At 41.6% G+C, this 21,290-nt stretch overlaps 1 protein-coding gene across 5 annotated transcripts; it reads right to left on the reverse strand.

Moving 5' to 3' along the window:
* Positions 1-1,282: 1,282 nt before the first annotated feature.
* On the reverse strand, positions 1,283-21,290 carry LOC105014121 (UDP-glucuronosyltransferase 2C1-like). 5 transcript variants are annotated; one of them, XM_034296643.1, is made up of 3 exons: positions 19,982-20,107; positions 18,713-19,037; positions 1,283-2,592 (listed from the first exon to the last, which is right to left on the reverse strand). In XM_034296643.1, exons 2-3 carry the CDS (start codon positions 19,021-19,023, stop codon positions 1,320-1,322), a joined length of 1,584 nt encoding a protein of 527 aa, XP_034152534.1. In that variant the 5' UTR covers positions 19,024-19,037; positions 19,982-20,107; the 3' UTR covers positions 1,283-1,319. The 5 variants fall into 5 exon arrangements, with proteins under 5 accessions (XP_034152534.1, XP_034152535.1, XP_028980378.2 ...); XM_034296644.1 differs by lacking the exons at positions 18,713-19,037; positions 19,982-20,107 and adding an exon at positions 4,127-4,279 and having other exon boundaries at positions 1,283-2,917; XM_029124545.2 differs by lacking the exons at positions 1,283-2,592; positions 18,713-19,037; positions 19,982-20,107 and adding exons at positions 8,714-10,345; positions 11,538-11,645.

The following is a 21,290-nucleotide window of genomic DNA, read 5'->3' on the forward strand; positions in this document are numbered from 1 at the left end:
CAATGAGGCAATGAGACAGAAATAAATGTACCTTTCTATCCTTCCACGAAGCCTGACAACAGTGCGTCTTTACACGTCTCTCCGGGGGGTTGTAGTGGGGCCATCGAGTTGATTTCAACGCCAAAGCATATTTCTAGTCTCCTAGATTACTGGCATATAAGATCTTTCTATAGGTGACATGAATATGTTATCGAAAAACCAAGAGGATTTATTAGAAAAAGATGAGATATCGTTGGAATTTTGTTTTGTGAATAATTATTTAGTCTAATACATTTGTAGAATATTAATCTTCAGTAAAATAATCAGAGAAAATTCAAAGAGAAACCATAGGATGTGTGGACGATTTAGTTTCTCTTACCCTCCTAAAATAATGTAGATATCCTTTTTGGATTTACATTTGATTAATTAACCTACACAATAAGCTGAATATCCTATTGAAAAACAGTAATACCTGTGATAAGTAGCCTAGATCATTCATATTACGTTTCAATAATATCCTAATTATGTTTTCATTCATCTGGGAGTATCGTACATTCATCCATTAAGTTGCGTGGGCTGTTGGCGGATTAAGTCGGAATACAGGGTAAAAAAACAGATAAATTGTCTCCAAATTGTTTTCTGTTCGTCAGTTTAAAAATCCTGACAACGGAACAATGTAATATACGCCTATTTAGGAAAAGTCATGGAAGGAAGAGGGTGTAGCTTTCAAAATGTCAGTTTTATTTGTATTACAAACTCAAACGCCAATTGACGTAGGCATTTTGGTGGTTCTAGTGTTTAGGTGTGCCAGAATTAGTCTTTAGAAGTACTTCATGATCGTGGGAGTGAGTGCGACAGGTAATGTAATCATGACTGGTTTGGTGAATTCACACATTTTTGGATGAGATGCTTGTTTTTGTTGGCCCTGTTCTGACTTGATTACTGATTTACCTTAGAATGTACAGTGTGGACGTTTCAATGGAGGTTTTCTGACCTCATAAACTACTGTTTTATACATTTATTTTTGTATTTATGTAAAAGCTACTCTTGAAGTATTTAGTTATCAATATTTGCACAATTTGAAAGTTTCCATCTATGTAAGAATGTGGCCCAAGGTCTTAGTTTTGTTGTTCTTTACACCACAATGTTGTGTTTTTATAAGGCTTTTGAATAAATATATATTCACAATGTACCATGTGGAAAACAAGCATACATTATTGTGGCTTTATTGATATTGCAGAAAGAAAGGTTTATGAAATAATACCAGCAAATAATAATTTGAAAATGTATTAAAATATTTATTGATAATTAGATTAGATTTTCCTATACTTAAACATATTTTATTCATATTTTACTTTCCTGCTACACAACACCTTCCACCACAAAAGCCTAAAAGCTAAAATGCTAACCACAATGAAGAGCAACAACATTGCCAGTAACGTAGCTATGACATCAACAGAGTGGTAGGTGAACCAAGACATCTTGTAGGACTCTGTCCTCAGATGTGCCGCTCCTTTGTTCCTCATGACAAACTCGATCCAGAACATGGCACGGTCCAATGGCTTCATGGGCTGGTCCCTGTGTAGTCTGGACAGTTTCTGCATGTTCTCCCTGTAAGAGGGCTCATAGAGAACAGCCTTCACTGTCTCCAGGAAAATGTCTCTGTTCATGGTGGCGATATCCACTATCTTAGCTACTCCCTTAGCCCTCATCCTGTTGAGGTTATCTGGCTGGTCAAAGACCAACGGGAGGCCAACTATGGGGACACCATGGTAGATGGCCTCCTGGACCCCATTGGTGCCACCGTGGGCTACAAAGGCTCGGGTCTTAGGGTGTCCAAGGAGGTCGTTCTGGGGAAGCCAGTTCACTAGTAAGGTGTTATTGCCGAGGGAGGTGGGTCTCTTCCCAGTGTGCCTCCAGACGACCCTCTGTGGCAGTTGGGCGAACGCAGCTGCAATTTCCTCAGCAATGTCCTCAGGTAGTTGTCCCACCAAGGTCCCCAGTGACATTATAATGACACCATGGTCCCCAGAGCTCTGGACAAAGTCCTCCATGTCCTGGGGAAGTGGTTTGGAGGGCTTACACTGGAAGCCACCCATGTAGACCACATTTGGCATGGTAGGACGTGGAAACTCAAAGGTAAAGTCATTTCTCATGAGCCAGATGTCTGCTTCCTGGAACAATGACATGTAGTGAACATCAGGGCCAAAGTAACGACGTACAAATGGAATGTAGTTAGCGTCTACGACAAATGAGATTTGAATCCTTGAAAAAAGAAAAAAGAAAATATTTTTGACTCTCTCATAAAAAGTCATTCTGTCTGTAAGCAGTGATCCTGGCACTGGGACATATGAGAGAGGTGAGGGCGCAATGGCAAAGTGACTCTCTCCCTGGACTGTCCACCGGACATTGAAGACAAGAGGAAGACCTAGGCGGTGAGCGAGAAACACTCCTGCACCAATGGCAGGATCTGTCAAAACCAGGTCATAGTTTGCAGTGCGAAACGATCGCATGAGTTCTGCATCTTCAAACATCATAGTCATCATCTCAACCAAATCCTTGTGTAACCTATAACACTGCTTACCTATTTCAATCTCCAGACTCATACGTGACCAGAAACCTCTTCCCTCTCTTTGGATCTGCAGTAGTCTGGTCACAAAGGAACTAAAGAACTTCTCGTCAATTCCACCACCAGATAGTGGGATGGTGATACAAGAGTAGTGAGGGGACTTCTCCTTGATGTACCAGTTGGTAGATGGACGAATCACTGTGATGTTATGGCCTCTGGAGTGCAGTTCTTCAATGAGGACTTTCATGTTCACCCAGTGGCTTCCATCCAATGGGAAGACCAGCACATTTCCCCCGTAGACGGCGGTCAGAGAGATGAGCAGCACAGTGTTTGTGACCAGTGTTGTTGGATTCATCTTTAAGGTGAATCCTAATATAAAAGAGGGAACATTTATTAGTTAAAGGGGTCATATGTAATTTTTGGATTGTACTACTGGTATTAATACAAGCACAAAGGAGCAGAGGATATCTGCGGTTAATGTTTTAACTGTATGTTTCAAAACAAAATACCCTAAATGTTTTCAGAATGCCTGAGATATTCTCCACTTATACATTCTTACCGGTCTGTCTATCAGTTTGTATTGCTGTGTAGTCTACACATACATCTTTAGACACTCGTGGTACTATTTCCTAACCCTTATCTACCCTGGACTAGCTAATACTACCCCCCCCCACCCTTATCTACCCTGGACTAACTAATACTATACTACTACTACTACTGCTACTACCCATTTATAGAAAGCCCATATTTCTTCCATGTAGCCTCCCTGTTTATTTCGCTGCCTGTAATACAATTCCCAACACAATTACATAATTCTAATAGATTTCTGAAACTTACAACATAAAACAAAAGTTTTAACTCTCTTATGTACAGTAGCATTGATTCACATTACACAATCAACTTATTACACATGATCAACAAAATCCAGGTCAGTACAGAACTGCTTGTTTGTTTTTCCACTAGAAGCAGATTTGGACCAATATTTTGACTTTGGTTTACACAATGAAATACCTTTACACCTAGAAATAAACAATTTACAGTTGTCTGAAACAATCCCAGTTCTATTACTGATTCCCAAAATCTTCAGGTGTTTTAGTATATTGTGCATGTTCTCTACATTTGGATCAGGCTTAATGCTGACTATGTTTAAGCAATGGGAATGTTTCTGCTGACAAAACCCAAGAGCATCACAAAATCTGTAGCGAACAAGTGGTAACTTGGTGGTAATTGTCTCTTTAAAAATAATTATTTTGTTCGCATAGCAAAGATGTAGGCTGATAAAACTCACTTCAAATCCCTTCTTCTCTGTAAAATGATAATTTTATTAGGAAGTTCCTGAACTACAAATGTTTTGGACGATATGTTAACATAATCAATATTGTGTTTTGAATAATGTCAGATTATTGATGTTCTACATATGTTTATTTCCTATATGCTCTAAATAAAAAGACATGGGTTCAAATGAGTTCATTTGAGATCAGTGTGAGTTTGATGAGGCTACAAAGTAATGGTATCAGGAACTATGTATATTCAACACACATTGTTAACTTTCAACTAATTTTTAAACTTAACACTTACCCAAATCAACGCCCAGTCCACAAGTAGCTTATATTCGAAGACTTGTCTTGCAAAACCTCCCAAATATCAGTTGTTCCGTTGACATTCAAGTGAAAGCAACTCTCTGGCTGCGGCTTTGAGCTTGAGTAACCTGATCTATGCTGCTATACAGTAAATAATCTGTCGTTCAAAGTTCACAGGTTGTGGCATGCAGTGTAACCCCCTTGTATCTATAGAAGGCTTTCAAGTCATTGCTTAACATTGTGTGTTAGGATCAGTTACACTACTCTTCAAAAGTTTGGGATCACTTAGAAATGTCCTTGTTTTAGAAAGAAAAGCATTTGGTGTCCAATAAAATAACAGCAAATTGTACTGTGTTTACTGTGTAGACACTGCTAATGTTGTAAATGATTATCATAGCTGGATATTTTTCATTTTAAAAGGCTAGTTGATCATTCAAACACACTTTTGCAGTTAGGTTAGCACAGCTGAAAACTGTTGTGCTGATTAAAGAAGCAATAAAACTGGCCTTCTTTAGACCAGTTGAGTATCTGGAGCAACAGCAATTGTGGGTTCGATTGCAGGCTCTAAATGACCAGAAACAAAAAAACTTTCTTCTGAAACTCATCTGTCTTTTGTTGTTCTGAGAAATGAAGGCTATTCCATGCGAGAAATTGAAGATCTCATAGAACACTGTGTACTACTCCATTCACAGTTCAGTGCAAACTGTCTCTAATCAGAATAAAATAGTATTAAATAGTACCAGCAAAACACCAGTCTCAAATGAAGGCTATTCATGGCACACGACATCTATGTAGTAAGAATTAAGAAATATATAAAGTAAAAATATAGTAAAAAATATAGCAATAATATACATACAGCTCTGGAAAAAATTTAAAAGACCACTGCACTTTTTTCATTCCTTTCCAAAAAAGTTGGAAAGGAAGGTTTTCAATGAGGAACAGAAGGGTTAAAATTAAGAGACCACTGCAAATTGAATGCTTCTGGTCCTCACTCAAAACATTCCTTTTCAACTTTTTTGGAAAGGAAAGATAAAGGTGCAGGGGTCTCTTAATATTTTCCATAGCTGTAAGAGTAAACTAGCAGCAATTCAAAACGCTAAGCTAAGCAGCGTATCTTCACATAGCCTGTTGAGGTTAAAGCTCACGCTCCCAATCGATGACATCATTGCCAAAGAACAGAAGCTGTGTATGGTGGCTATAGGAAATAGTTGACAGGTGCCAGTTTGAATTCAACCAATTCCCCCGGTTGTACAGACTGATGAACTTCAGTTACAGCCTGGGACGGAAATTACAATTAGATATTTTGAAAAAATTACTCTATGGGCCTTCTGGAATATCTTTTGGTGAGTGCACTTTGAGAAAAATATGAATTTGGATGAACTATCCCTTTATATGTAATGCAGTGAAAACAGACAAACATATTAAAATTTGACTTAAATTTGATTTGATTTCATTCAACTTCCAGTCCAGTACAACGAAATGCAGTTAGCATCTAACCAGAAGTGCAAATAGAAGAGTGTAGGAAATGTACTTAAGTATTAAGTAAAGTGTATCTTACAATTGGAATGTATAGATGTGCAATGAAGGCAAATACAGTGCAAAATGGCAATTCTAAAAATGTGCAGTGAAGACAAATGGTGAGGGCAGAAAATGTACAAATGTACAAGTTGTGAGTATATGTATCTGCAAGTTGGAATTAATAGTTGTGCAGTGAGGCAAATGTAAGTACAAATGACAATTCTGACTATGCAATCAAGCAAGTTGGTGGTGTAAGGTAGTCTGTGCACCGGAAATGCAGTGATAGCAGCAATGAGGTTCCCAAGGTAGATGTGCATGTAACATATGAAAAAAAGAAAAGCACTAAATGTACAGCTCAGACAAAATGAAGGTGGCATGTGGTACGGAAAAAATGTAGAGGTAGCTGCAATGATGTTCTCGAGGTAGACAAGTAGTACAAAGGAGTAGAGCAACAAGGTCCCGGACAGGCAGTTCTAAGTGGTGGGTGGGTATGGTTATGGGATGGTCGCCGAGTTCAGCAGCATTACAGTAGATAGGAATATGCTCTCCCTGAGCCTGCAGGTGTGGGAGCGAAGAGACCTGTACCACTTTCCTGATGATAGGAGGGCAAACAGATTGTGGCAGGGGTGTGAAGGTTCTCTGATGATGCCGTGCGCCCTGCGCAGACACCGCTTGCGCGTTGTTGGGCCTTCCGGTTGGGCCTTCCGGAGCATCTGCCAAACCACACTGTGGCACAGTTTGTCAAAATGTTCTCGGTTGTGCAATGGTAGAAGTTCACAAGGATCTGGGATGACACGCGGGCCTTCTTCAGCCACCTCAAAAATTAAAGGCACTGCTGCACCTTTTTGAACCGGGTTGAGGTGTTGAGGGTCCAGGAGAGGTCCTCAGAGACGCGGATACCCAGGAATTTGAAGCTGGGCATGTGCTCCACCTCAGTGCCATTCATTAGATGGCGCTGAGGTGCCTGTGAACAGGAAAACAGTGGGTGAAGAGGGAGTAAAGGAGAGGTCTCAGGACACAGCCTTGTGGTACACCAATGTTCAGGTTAGGAAGTCCAAAGTCCAGTTGCAGAGAGAGGGGCTGATCCCCAGGTCATGGAGTTTATTGCTCAGACTAGATGGGATGACCCAGGTCATGGAGTTTATTGCTCAGACTAGATGGGATGAATGTGTTGAATACTGTGCTAAAGTCTATGAATAGCATTCTCACATAGGTGTTGGTTTTATCCAGGTGGGTCAGGGCAGAGCGTTAAGCTGTGGAGATGGCGTCCTCTATAGACCTGTTTGACCTGTAGGTCAAACTGGTCGGGATCCAGTGTTGGGGGGAGGCAGGACTTAACACTAGAACCACCAGGCCTTTTTGACCCCCAGTAACTGCCAGAGCCGGACGCCGTTTGGTGTCATTAGCATACGAATCGTCCCTATTAGCATGGACATTCTCCTCCTCCGCATCGCCATCCAGCCAGAGCATCAGTTCATCTACTGGGTCGTTATCAAACTATATAGAATAGTCTAAAAAAAATTGAATTACAGAATTTGTTTGTTTTAAATGGTTAATGAATTTCAAAAATATAAGAATGTGTTTGTATTGAAAGTCTCATCATACAAAAAAAACAACTGAACAAAGCCTTCTAATGCCGCCACCCATCTCATCAGTTCATCACTCACCTGTCTTGCACACACACCTGGACTCCATCTGTGATCATTCCCTCAGTATATATGTTCCCTCTGCTCCCCAGTAGTCGTGTGTAATTGCCTCGTGTTTTGAGCTACGTCAGCTTCCTAAACTACTACCCCGACTGTGGGCTGTTGGAGTTGCTTTGTCTTGTCCATGTGGACAGAAATAAATGTCCCTTTTATCCTTCCACGAAGCCTGACAACAGTGCGTCTTTACACGTCTCTCCGGGGGGTTGTAGTGGGGCCATCGAGTTGATTTCAACTCCAAAGCATATTTCTAGTCTCCTAGATTACTGGCATATAAGATCTTTCTATAGGTGACATGAATATGTTATCGAAAAACCAAGAGGATTTATTAGAAAAAGATGAGATATCGTTGGAATTTTGTTTTGTGAATAATTATTTAGTTTCTCTTACCCTCCTAAAATAATGTAGATTTCCTTTTTGGATTTACATTTGATGAATTAGCCTACACAATAAGCTGAATATCCTATTGAAAAACCGTAATAACTGTGATAAGTAGCCTATATCATTCATGTTACGTTTCAATAATATCCTAATTATGTTTTCATTCATCTGGGAGTATCGTACATTCATCCATTGACATCATGCATTCAGTGAGGGATGATTAGCGCCTGGGTACCATTTGGTAAGTTGTGTGGGCTGTTGGCGGATTAAGTCGGAATAAAGGGTAAAAAAACAGGTAGATTGTCTCCAAATTGTTTTCTGTTCGTCAGTTTAAAATTCCGACAATGGAACAATGTAATATACGCCTATTTAGGAAAATTCATGGAAGGTAGAGGGTGTATCTTTCAAAATGTCAGTTTTATTTTAATTACAATCTCAAACGCCAATTCGCGTAGGCATTTTGGTGGTTCTAGTGTTTAGGTGGGCCAGAACTAGTCTTTAGAAGTACTTCATGATCATGGGAGTGAGTGCGACAGGTAATGTTATCAAGACTGGTTTGGTGAATTCACACCTTTTTGGATGAGATGCTTGTTTTTGTTGGCCCTGTTCTGACTTGATTACTGATTGAAACGTGTGGACGTTTCAATGGAGGTTTTCTGACCTCATATACTACTGTTTTATACATTTGTTTTGATAGGGAACATCAAAGCTACTCTTGAAGTATTTAGTTATCAATATTTGCACAATTTGAAAGTTTCCATCTATGTAAGAATGTGGCCCAAGGTCTTTGTTTTGCTGTTCTTTACACCACAATGTTGTGTTTTTATAACTCTGGCTCAGAACATATTTTCACAATGTACCATGTGGAAAACAAGCATACATTATTGTGGCTTTATTGATATTGCAGAAAGAAAGGTTCATGAAAGAATACCAGCAAATAATAATTTGAAAATGTATTGAAATATTTATTGATAATAAGATTACATTTTCCAATACGTTAACACATCAAAACATATTTTATTCATATTTTACTTTCCTGCTACACAACACCTTCCGCCACAAAAGCCTAAAAGCTAAAATGCTAACCAAAATGATGAGCAACAACATTGCCAGTAACGTAGCTATGACATCAACAGAGTGGTAGGTGAACCAAGACATCTTGTAGGACTTTGTCCTCAGATGTGCCGCTCCTTTGTTCCTTATGACGAACTCAATCCAGAACATGGCACGGTCCAATGGCTTCATGGGCTGGTCCCTGTGTAGTCTGGACAGTTTCTGCATGTTCTCCTTGTAAGAGGGCTCATAGAGAACAGCCTTCACTGTCTCCAGGAAAATGTCTCTGTTCATGGTGGCGATATCCACTATCTTAGCTACTCCCTTAGCCCTCATCCTGTTGAGGTTATCTGGCTGGTCAAAGACCAACGGGAGGCCAACTATGGGGACACCATGGTAGATGGCCTCCTGGACCCCATTGGTGCCACCGTGGGCTACAAAGGCTCGGGTCTTAGGGTGTCCAAGGAGGTCGTTCTGGGGAAGCCAGTTCACTAGTAAGGTGTTATTGCCGAGGGAGGTGGGTCTCTTCCCAGTGTGCCTCCAGATGACCCTCTGTGGCAGTTGGGCGAACGCAGCTGCAATTTCCTCAGCAATGTCCCCAGGTAGTTGTCCCACCAAGGTCCCCAGTGACATCATAATGACACCATGGTCCCCAGAGCTCTGGACAAAGTCCTCCATGTCCTGGGGAAGTGGTTTGGAGGGCTTACACTGGAAGCCACCCATGTAGACCACATTTGGCATGGTAGGACGTGGAAACTCAAAGGTAAAGTCATTTCTCATGAGCCAGATGTCTGCTTCCTGGAACAATGACATGTAGTGAACATCAGGGCCAAAGTAACGACGTACAAATGGAATGTAGTTAGCGTCTACGACAAATGAGATTTGAATCCTTGAAAAAAGAAAAAAGAAAATATTTTTGACTCTCTCATAAAAAGTCATTCTGTCTGTAAGCAGTGATCCTGGCACTGGGACATATGAGAGAGGTGAGGGCGCAATGGCAAAGTGACTCTCTCCCTGGACTGTCCACCGGACATTGAAGACAAGAGGAAGACCTAGGCGGTGAGCGAGAAACACTCCTGCACCAATGGCAGGATCTGTCAAAACCAGGTCATAGTTTGCAGTGCGAAACGATCGCATGAGTTCTGCATCTTCAAACATCATAGTCATCATCTCAACCAAATCCTTGTGTAACCTATAGAACTGCTTACCTATTTCAATTTCCAGACTCATACGTGACCAGAAACCTCTTCCCTCTCTTTGGATCTGCAGTAGTCTGGTCACAAAGGAACTAAAGAACTTCTCGTCAATTCCACCACCAGATAGTGGGATGGTGATACAAGAGTAGTGAGGGGACTTCTCCTTGATGTACCAGTTGGCAGATGGACGAATCACTGTGATGTTATGGCCTCTGGAGTGCAGTTCTTCAATGAGGACTTTCATGTTCACCCAGTGGCTTCCATCCAATGGGAAGACCAGCACATTTCCCCCGTAGACGGCGGTCAGAGAGAAGAGCAGCACAGTGTTTGTGACCAGTGTTGTTGGATTCATCTTTAAGGTGAATCCTTAGATAAAAGAGGGAAAATTAATTTGTAATATGTAATTTTGGATTGTACTACTGGTATTAATACAAGCACAAAGGAGCAGAGGATATCTGTGGTTAATGTTTTAACTGTATGTTTCAAAACAAAATACCCTAAATGTTTTCAGAATGACTGAGATATTCTCCACTTATACATTCTTACTGGTCCGTCTATCAGTTTGTACTGCTGTGTAGTCTACACATACTATCTTTAGACAATACTATTTCTCCACCCTTATCTACCCTGGACTAGTTAATACTACTCCCCCACCCTTATCTACCCTGGACTATTTAATACTATACTACTACTACTACTGCTACTACCCATTTATAGAAAGCCCATATTTCTTCCATGTAGCCTCCCTGTTTATTTCGCTGCCTGTTATACCACTCCCAACACAATTACATAATTCTAATAGATTTCTGAAACTTACAACATAAAACAAAAGTTTTAACTCTCTTATGTACAGTAGCATTGATTCACTTTACATAATCAACTTATTGCACATGATCAACAAAATCCAGGTCAGTACAGAACTGCTTGTTTGTTTTTCCACTAGAAGCAGATTTGGACCAATATTTTGACTTTGGTTTACACAATGAAATACCTTTACACCTAGAAATAAACAATTTACCATTGTCTGAAACAATCCCAGTTCTATTACTGATTCCCAAAATCTTCAGGTGTTTCAGTAAATTGTGCATGTTCTCTACATTTGGATCAGGCTTAATGCTGACTATGTTTATGCAATGGGAATGTTTCTGCTGACAAAACCCAAGAGCATCACAAAATCTGTAGCGAACAAGTGGTAACTTTTACATTGTCTCTTTAAAAACACTTATTTTGTTCGCATAGCTGAGACGTAGGCTGATAAAACTTCAAATCCATTCTACTCTGTAAAATGATAATTTTATTAGGAAGTTCCTGAACTACAAATGTTTTGGACGATATGTGAACATAATCGATATTGTGTTAAGGCTTTTGAATAATGTCAGATTATTGATGTTCTTCATATGTTTATTTCCTATATGCTCTAAATAAAAAGACATGGGTTCAAATGAGTTCATTTGAGATCAGTGTGAGTTCGATGAGGCTACAAAGTAATGGTATCAGGAACTATGTATATTCAACGCACATTGTTAACTTTCAACAAATTTTTAAACTTAACACTTACCCAAATCAACGCCCAGTCCACAAGAAACTTAAATTCGAAGACTTGTCTTGCAAAACCTCCCAAATTTCAGTTGTTCCATTGACATTCAAGTGAAAGCAGCTCTCTGGATGCGGCTTTGAGCTTGAGTAACCTAATCTATGCTGCTATACAGTAAATAATCAGTCGTTCAAAGTTCACAGGTTGTGGCATGTAGTGTAACACCCTTGTATCTATAGAAGGCTTTCAAGGCTTGGCTTAACATTGTGTGTTAGGATCAGTTACACTACTCTTCAAAAGTTTGGGATCACTTAGAAATGTCCTTGTTTTAAAAAGAAAAGCATTTGTTTGTCCATTAAAATAACTGCAAATTGTACAGTGTTTACTGTGTAGACACTGCTAATGTTGTAAATGATTATTATAGCTGGATATTTTTCATTTTAAAAGGCTAGTTGATCATTCGAACACACTTTTGCAGTTAGGTTAGCACAGCTGAAATCTGTTGTGCTGATTAAAGAGGCAATAAAACTGGCCTTCTTTAGACCAGTTGAGTATCTGGAGCAACAGCAATTGTGGGTTCGATTGCAGGCTCTAAATGACCAGAAACAACTGTCTATTGTTGTTCTGAGAAATGAAGGCTATTCCATGCGAGAACTTGAAGATCTCATAGAACACTGTGTACTACTCCATTCACAGTTCAGTGCAAACTGTCTCTAATCAGAATAGAAAGAGACGTCCCAATTCACAACTGGGCAAGAGGACAAATACATTAAAATTGTCTAGTTTGAGAAACAGACGCCTCATAGGTCCTCAACTGGCAGCTTCATTATATAGTACCAGCAAAACACCAGTCTCAAATGAAGGCTATTCATGGCACACGACATCTACGTAGTAAGAATAAAAAAATATATAAAGTTAAAATATAGTAAAAAATATAGCAATAATATACACTCACCTAAAGGATTATTAGGAACACCTGTTAAATTTTAGGGGTGTGGTCCTGGTCAAGACAATCTCCTGAACTCCAAACTGAATGTCAGAATGGGAAAGAAAGGTGATTTAAGCAATTTTGAGCATAGCATGGTTGTTGGTGCCAGACGGGCCAGTCTGAGTATTTCACAATCTGCTCAGTTACTGGGATTTTCAAGCACAACCATTTCTAGGGTTTACAAAGAATGGTGTGAAAAGGGAAAAACCTCCAGTATGCGGCAGTCCTGTGGGCGAAAATGCCTTGTTGATGCTAGAGGTCAGAGGAGAATGGGCCGACTGATTCAAGCTGATAGAAGAGCAACTTTGACTGAAATAACCACTCGTTACAACCGAGGTATGCAGCAAAGCATTTATGAAGCCACAACACGCACAACCTTGAGGCGGATGGGCTACAACAGCAGAAGACCCCACCAGGTACCACTCCTCTCCACTACAAATAGGAAAAAGAGGCTACAATTTGCACGAGTTCACCAAAATTGGACAGTTGAAGACTGGAAGAATGTTGCCTGGTCTGATGAGTCTCGATTTCTGTTGAGACATTCAGATGGTAGAGTCAGAATTTGGCGTAAACAGAATGAGAACATGGATCCATCATACTTTGTTATCACTGTGCAGGCTGGTGGTGGTGTTTTAATGGCGTGGGGGATGTTTTCTTGGCACACTTTAGGCCCCTTAGTGCCAATTGGGCATTGTTTAAATGCCACGGCCTACCTTAGCATTGTTTCTGACCATGTCCATCCCTTTATGACCACCATGTACCCATCCTCTGATGGCTACTTCCAGCAGGATAATGCACCATGTCACAAAGCTTGAATCATTTCAAATTGGTTTCTTGAACATGACAATGAGTTCACTGTACTGAAATGGCTCCCACAGTCATCAGATCTCAACCCAAAATAAAGCATCTTTGGGATGTGGTGGAACGGGAGCTTTGTGCCCTGGATGTGCATCCCACAAATCTCCATCAACTGCAAGATGGTATCCTATCAATATGGGCCAACATTTTCATTTCATAGCCTGTTGAGGTTAAAGCTCACACTCACATCGATGACATCACTGCCGAAGAATAGATGCTGTGTATGGTGGCTATAGGAAATAGTTGGCAGGTGCCAGTTTGAATTAACCAATTCCACCGGTTGTACAGACTGATGAACTTCAGTTACAGCCTGGGATAGAGGTCACAATTTGATTGTTTAAAAAAAATTATGGGCCTTCTGGAATATCTTTTGGTGAGTGCACACAGAAAAATGTGAATTTGGATTAACTATCATTTTAAATGTAATGCAGTGAAAACAGCCAAACATATTAAAATTTGACTTAAATTAGATTTGATTTCACTCAACTGTATTGTCACTGAACAGTACGAGTCCAGTACAATGAAATGCAGTTAGTATCTAACCAGAAGTGCAAATAGCAGGAAATATACTAAGTATTAGGTAAAGTGTATGTTACAATTGGAATGTATAGATGTGCAGTGAAGGCAAATTCAGTGCAAAATGGCAATTCTAAAAATGTGCAGTGAAGACAAATGGGGAAGGGCAGAACATTTACAAATTTACAAGTTATGAGTATACAGTGTGGAGAACAAGTATGTCATACACTGCCGATTTTGCAGATATTCCTACTTACAAATCATGTAGAGGTCTGTAATCACAGACCTGTTAGTTTTTCTTTAAGAAGCCCTCCTGTTCTTCACTCATTACCTGTATTAACTTCACTCGTTTGAACTTGTTACCTTTATAAAAGACACCTGTCCACACATTCAATCAAACAGACTCCAACCTCTCCACAATAGCCAAGACCAGAGAGCTGGGTAAGGACATCAGGGATACAATTGTAGACCTGCACAAGGCTGGGATGGGCTACAGGACAATAGGCAAGCAGCTTGGTGAGAAGGCAACAACTGTTGGCGCAATTATTAGAAAATGGAAGAAGTTCAAGATGACGGTCAATCTCCCTCGGTCTGGGGCTCCATGCAAGATCTCACCTTGTGGGGAATCAATGATCATGAGGAAGGTGAGGGATCATCCCAGAATTACATGAACCCACCCCGAAACCTGCAGGATCTGGAGAAGGTCTGTATGGAGGAGTGGGCCAAAATCCCTGCTGCAGTGTGTGCAAACCTGGTCAAGAACAACAGGAAACGTAATATCTCTGTAATTGCGAACAAAGGTTTCTGTACCAAATATTAAGTTCTGCATTTCTGATGTATCAAATACGTCATGCAATAAAAAGCAAATTAATTACTAAAAGATCATACAATGTGATTTTCTGGATTTTTGTTTTAGTTTCCGTCACTCACAGTTGAAGAATACCTATGATAAAAATTACAGACTTCTACATGCTTTGTAAGTAAGAAAACCTGCACATTTGGCAGTGTATGAAATACTTGTTCTCCCAAATGTATGTTTGTGCAAGTTGGAATGAATAGTTGTGTGATGAGGCAAAGGCAAGTACAAATGACAATTCTGACTATGCAATCGAGCAATTTAGTCGTGTAAGTTAGTCTGTGCGCCGGAAATGCAGTGATAGCAGCCATGAGGTTCCCAAGGTAGATGTGCATGTAACATCCGAAAAAAAGAAAAGCACTAAATGTACAGCTCAGGCAAAATGGTGTAAAGTGGCATGTGGAACAGAAATGTAGAGGTAGCTGCAATGATGTTCTCGAGGTAGACAAAGTAGTACAAAGGAGGAGAGCAGCAAGGTCCCTGAGGGGCAGTTCTAAGTGGTGGGTGGGTATGGTTATGGGAGGGTCGCAGAGTTCACCAGGATTACAGTAGATAGGAAGAAGCTCTTCCTGAGCCTGCTGGTGTGGGAACGAAGAGACCTGTACCACTTTCCTGATGGTAGGAGGGCAAACAGATTGTGGCAGGGGTGTGAAAGTTCTCTGATGATGCCGTGCACCATGCGCAGACACCGCTTGCGTTGTTGGGCCTTCCGGTCAGCCACGGAGCATCTGCCAAACCACACTGTGGCTCAGTTTGTCAAAATGTTCTCAGTTGTGCAATGGTAGAAGTTCTCAAGGATCACAGGCACTGCTGCACCTTTTTGAACAGGGTTGAGGTGTTGAGGGTCCAGGAGAGGTCCTCGGAGATGTGGACACCCAGGGATTTGAAGCTGGACACATGCGGTGGTCCCGCTGGGCCTGCTTCACATGAGGGGCCTTCAACGCTGGTTCGCCGCCTCTGTCTGGATCCGGTGCGCCACCGGCAGCGGCTGGTCAAGTTCCCAAGCTCTCTGGGGTCGGACCTGGTGTTCTGTAGAGACCCGCGCACTCTGATGCATGAGGTTCCCATGGGCAGAGTTTCTGTTCGGGTCCCTGTGTTTACAGACGCATCCCTGACGGGCTGGGGTGGGACCTGCCAGTCTCGTTTAGTCAGTGGTGTGTGGCCCCTTTCGGAGCGCCACATCAACTGGCTGGAGTTGGACATGATCAGATGCGTGTTGCTGCACTTCGCGCCGACCCTGAGGGGTCGGGACATGTTGGTGTGGTCAGACAACCACACAGGGGTCACTTACGTGAACAGGCAGGGCGGGGTCAGGTCTCATCCCCTCATCCCCTGTTGGCGGTGCAGATTTGGGAATGGGCACACCTCAGGTCTCTGAGGGCCCTTCACATTCCCGGAGAGCTCAATGTGGGTGCGGACTTGCTGTCCGGGGAGGTCCGAGTAGCGTCTTCATCCCAACATTGTGACCGAGGTCTGGAGACGCTTCGGGAAGGCACAGGTGGATCTGTTCGCGTCCCGGGATGATTCTCTTCGAGTGCAGGACAGGCCCCCATTGGGCCTATTCATGTTGGCTCTCTGGCCATGGCCGAGAGTACTGTTGTACGCGTTTCCCCCTCTACAGTACATTCTCCTGTCATGTCTCAGGTGCGACGTTGCCGCAGTGGGATTTGGCTTTGGTTCTGGAGGCGCTGTGTGACGCGTCATTCGAACCGATTGGTCAGATACCGTTGAAGATGCTGTCCCTTAAAACGGCGCTTTTGTTGGCTCTGACCTCTGCTAAGAGGGTCAGTGACCTTTGTGTGCTGTCGACGCAGCCTGGCCGTCTCACCATCAATGGCGATGGTAGCAGGGCCGTGTTGCTCCCTAACCCGGCCTTTCTGTCCAAGGTGATCAAGTCGTTGTTTCGTTCCATGAAGATGGTGTTGTGGGCGTTTTCTCCTCCTCCCCATGCGGGTGTGAGGGAGGAGAGGTTGCATTGTTTGTGTCCGGTGCGCGCTTTGGCACATTATGTGCAAAACGTATGTGCTTGGTGTGAGCGGGATTGAAGCGGCTAGGTGTTTTGGTTGTTCCACGCCTGGGCCGTCCTGTTGGCTATTATCTCGTTAGTGAGGTAGGGGACCGGCAGAGAGTACATCTTAGGCTCGCTCGCTTTGCCCTAAACCAATAGAAGTGAAGCCCCTATGGGCAAAGCTTCATGATATAGAACGATGGTTACTTTCGTAACACCAGTTCTATGAGTGGAGCGTCGCCCATAGGGTTCATACCCTGACTGGTCACTGACTGCTTTTCTCGTGAAGAAAGGTATGTTGGGAGACAGATTGGGGTATGACGACCTCTTTTATAGCCATGGGGCATATGGCCATGAGAGGTGTGATTTGCATATTTAAATTTTCAGTGCCTGCCTATTGGCAGAGGGGTAAACCAATAGGAGCGAAGCCCCTATGGGCGACGCTCCACTCATAGAACTGGAGTTACGAAAGTAAACATCGTTCTTTACGCCACAAAGTTGTGTTTTTATAACTCTGGCTCAGAATGTATTTTCACAACGTACCATGTGGAAAACAAGCATACATTATTGTGGCTTTATTGATGTTGCAGGAAGAAAGGTTTAAGAAAGAATACCAGCAAATAATAATTGGAAAATGTATTGAAATATTTATTGATAATAAGATTACATTTTCCTATACGTTAACACATTAAAACATATTTTATTCATATTTTACTTTCCTGCTACACAACACCTTCCGCCACAAAAGCCTAAAAGCTAAAATGCTAACCAAAATGATGAGCAACAACATTGCCAGTAACGTAGCTATGACATCAACAGAGTGGTAGGTGAACCAAGACATCTTGTAGGACTTTGTCCTCAGATGTGCCGCTCCTTTGTTCCTCATGACAAACTCCATCCAGAACATGGCACGGTCCAATGGCTTCATGGGCTGGTCCCTGTGTAGTCTGGACAGTTTCTGCATGTTCTCCCTGTAAGAGGGCTCATAGAGAACAGCCTTTACTGTTTCCAGGAAAATGTCTCTGTTCATGGTGGCGATATCCACTATCTTAGCTACTCCCTTAGCCCTCATCCTGTTGAGGTTATCTGGCTGGTCAAAGACCAACGGGAGGCCCACTATGGGGACACCATGGTAGATGGCCTCCTGGACCCCGTTGGTGCCACCGTGGGCTACAAAGGCTCGGGTCTTAGGGTGTCCAAGGAGGTCGTTCTGGGGAAGCCAGTTCACTAGTAAGGTGTTATTGCCGAGGGAGGTGGGTCTCTTCCCAGTGTGCCTCCAGATGACCCTCTGTGGCAGTTGGGCGAACGCAGCTGCAATTTCCTCAACAATGTCCTCAGGTAGTTGTCCAACCAAGGTCCCCAGTGACATCATAATGACACCATGGTCTCCAGAGCTCTGGACAAAGTCCTCCATGTCCTGGGGAAGTGGTTTGGAGGGCTTACACTGGAAGCCACCCATGTAGACCACATTTGGCATGGTAGGACGTGGAAACTCAAAGGTAAAGTCATTTCTCATGAGCCAGATGTCTGCTTCCTGGAACAATGACATGTAGTGAACATCAGGGCCAAAGTAATGACGTACAAATGGAATGTAGTTAGCGTCTACGACAAATGAGATTTGAATCCTAGAAAAAAGAAAAAAGAAAATATTTTTGACTCTCTCATAAAAATTCATTCTGTCTGTCAGCAGTGATCCTGGCACTGGGACATATGAGAGAGGTGAGGGCGCAATGGCAAAGTGACTCTCGCCGTGGACTGTCCACCGGGCATTGAAGACAAGAGGAAGACCTAGGCGTTGAGCGAGAAACACTCCCACACCAAAGGAAGGATCTGTCAAAACCAGGTCATAGTTTGCAGCGCGAAACGATCGCATGAGTTCTGCATCTTCAAACATCGTAGTCATCATCTCAACCCAATCCTTGTGTAACCCATTGAACTGCTTAAACATCTCCAACTGGAGACTCATACGTGACCAGAAACCTCTTCCCTCTCTTTGGATCTGCAGTAGTCTGGTCACAAAGGAACTAAAGAACTTCTCGTCAACTCCATCACCAGATAGTGGGATGGTGATAAACGAGTAGTGAGGGGACTTCTCCTTGATGTACCAGTTGGTAGATGGACGAATCACTGTGATGTTATGGCCTCTGGAGTGCAGTTCTTCAATGAGGACTTTCATGTTCACCCAGTGGCTTCCATCCAATGGGAAGACCAACACATTTCCCCCATAGACGGCGGTCAGAGAGAAGAGCAGCACAGTGTTTGTGACCAGTGTTGTTGGATTCATCTTTAAGGTGGATCCTTAGATAAAAGAGAGAAAATTATCTTTAGACACTCGTGGTACTATTCCTCCACCCTTATCTACCCTGGACCAGCTAATACTATACTATACTACTACTACTACTATTACTACTACCCATTTATAGAAAGCCCAGCTAGCGGAGGTTTATTTCGCTGCCTGTTATACAATTACATAATTCTAATAGATTTCTGAAACTTACAACATAAAACAAAAGTTTTAACTGTCTTATGTACAGTAGCATTGATTCACTTTACATCATCAACGTATTACACATGATCAGCAAAATCCAGGTCAGTACAGAACTGCTTGTTTATTTTTCCACTAGAAGCAGATTTGGACCAATATTTTGACTTTGGTTTACACAATGAAATACCTTTACACCTAGAAATAAACAATTTACCATTGTCTGAAACAATCCCAGTTCTATTACTGATTCCCAAAATCTTCAGGTATATTTGTAAATTGTGCATGTTCTCTACATCTGGATCAGGCTTAATGCTGACTATGTTTATGCAATGGGAATGTTTCTGCTGACAAAACCCAAGAGCATCACAAAATCTGTAGCAAACAAGTGGTAACTTTTACATTATCTCTTTAAAAACACTTCTTTTGTTCGCATAGCTGAGATGTAGGCTGATAAACCTCACTTCAAATATATTCTACTCTTTAAAATTATGGTTTTATGTTCTATAGGAAGGTTTTGAACTACAAATGTTTTGGACAATATGTGAACATAATTGATATTCTGTTAAGGCTTTTGTCCAATTATAGATGTTCTACATATGTTTATTTCCTATATGCTCTAAATAAAAAGACATGGGTTCAAATTAGTTCATTTGAGTACAGTGTGAGTTCGATGAGGCTACAAAGTAATGGTATCAGGAACTATGTATATTGAACGAACAGTGTTAACTTTAAACACATTTTTAAACTTAACACTTACCCAAATTAACACCCAGTCTACAAGTAGCTTAAATTCAAAGACATGCAAAAGTCTTGCAAAATCTCCCAAATATCAGTTGTCCCGTTTACATTCAAGTGAAAGCAGCTCTCTGGCTGTGGCTTTGAGTTTGAGTAACCTAATCTATGATGCTACACAGTAACTAATCTGTCGTTCAAAGTTCACAGGTTGTGGCATGCAGTGTAACACCCTTGTATCTACAGAAGGCTTTCACGTCTTGGCTTAACATTGTGTGTTAGGATAGGTTACACAGGTGTCCACAATTTTGGGATCACTTAGAAATGTCCTTGTTTTAGAAAGAAAAGCATATTTTCTCCCCATTAAAATAACAGCAAATTGTCGAAAACCCTTTGGCAATTAGGTTAGCACAGCTTAAAACTGTTGTGTTGATTAAAGAAGCAATAAAACTGGCCTTCTTTAGACCCGTTTTTTTATTTGGTGCATCAGCAATTGTGGGTTCAATTGCAGGCTCAAAATGGCCAGAAACAAAAAACTTTCTTCTAAAACTCATCTGTCTATTCTTGTTCTGAGAAATGAAGGCTATTCCATGCAAGAAATTGCCAAGAACCTGAAGATCTCATAAAACACTGTGTACTACTCCATTCACAGTTCAGTACAAACTGGCTCTAACCAGAATAGAAAGAGTAGTGGGAGGCCCCAATGCACAACTGAGCAAGAGGACAAATACATTAAAAGTGTCTAGTTTGAGAGTCAAATGCCTCACAGGGCCTCAACTAGCAGCTTCATAAAATAGTAACAGCAAAACACCAGTCTCAACTGGTTTTAAATTTGAGGTGTTTGGATCACAAAGAAGAAGGTTCATGAGTCACAGACAAAATGAAAATATGCTGGAGGAGTTCTTGACACCATCTTTCAAGCATTGTGGAGGCAAGCAAGTTCATTAAATAGCATACATAGAAGAAATTCGATGTGGTTCACAAATAAAAATATAAAAATACAAATGAATAAAAACAAAATCTAGAATAAAAACATCAGTAAAACAAGGGGGACTCTAACCACCTTAATAATAAAACAAGGGAGACTCTAACCACCTTAATAATAAAACAAGGGGGACTCTAACCACTTTAATCATAAAACAAGGGAGACTCTAACCACCTTAATAATAAAACAAGGGGGACAAAATCATAATAATAAAACATAGAATAAAAAAATATAATAAAAATCGAAATAAACATAACTGGTAGGACTGAGGACTTTCATGTTCACCCAGTGGCTTCCATCCAATGGGAAGACCAGCACATTTCCCCCGTAGACGGCGGTCAGAGAGAAG

This window comes from Esox lucius, chromosome 13 (assembly GCF_011004845.1).
Source record: "Esox lucius isolate fEsoLuc1 chromosome 13, fEsoLuc1.pri, whole genome shotgun sequence".
NCBI lineage: Eukaryota > Metazoa > Chordata > Actinopteri > Esociformes > Esocidae > Esox > Esox lucius.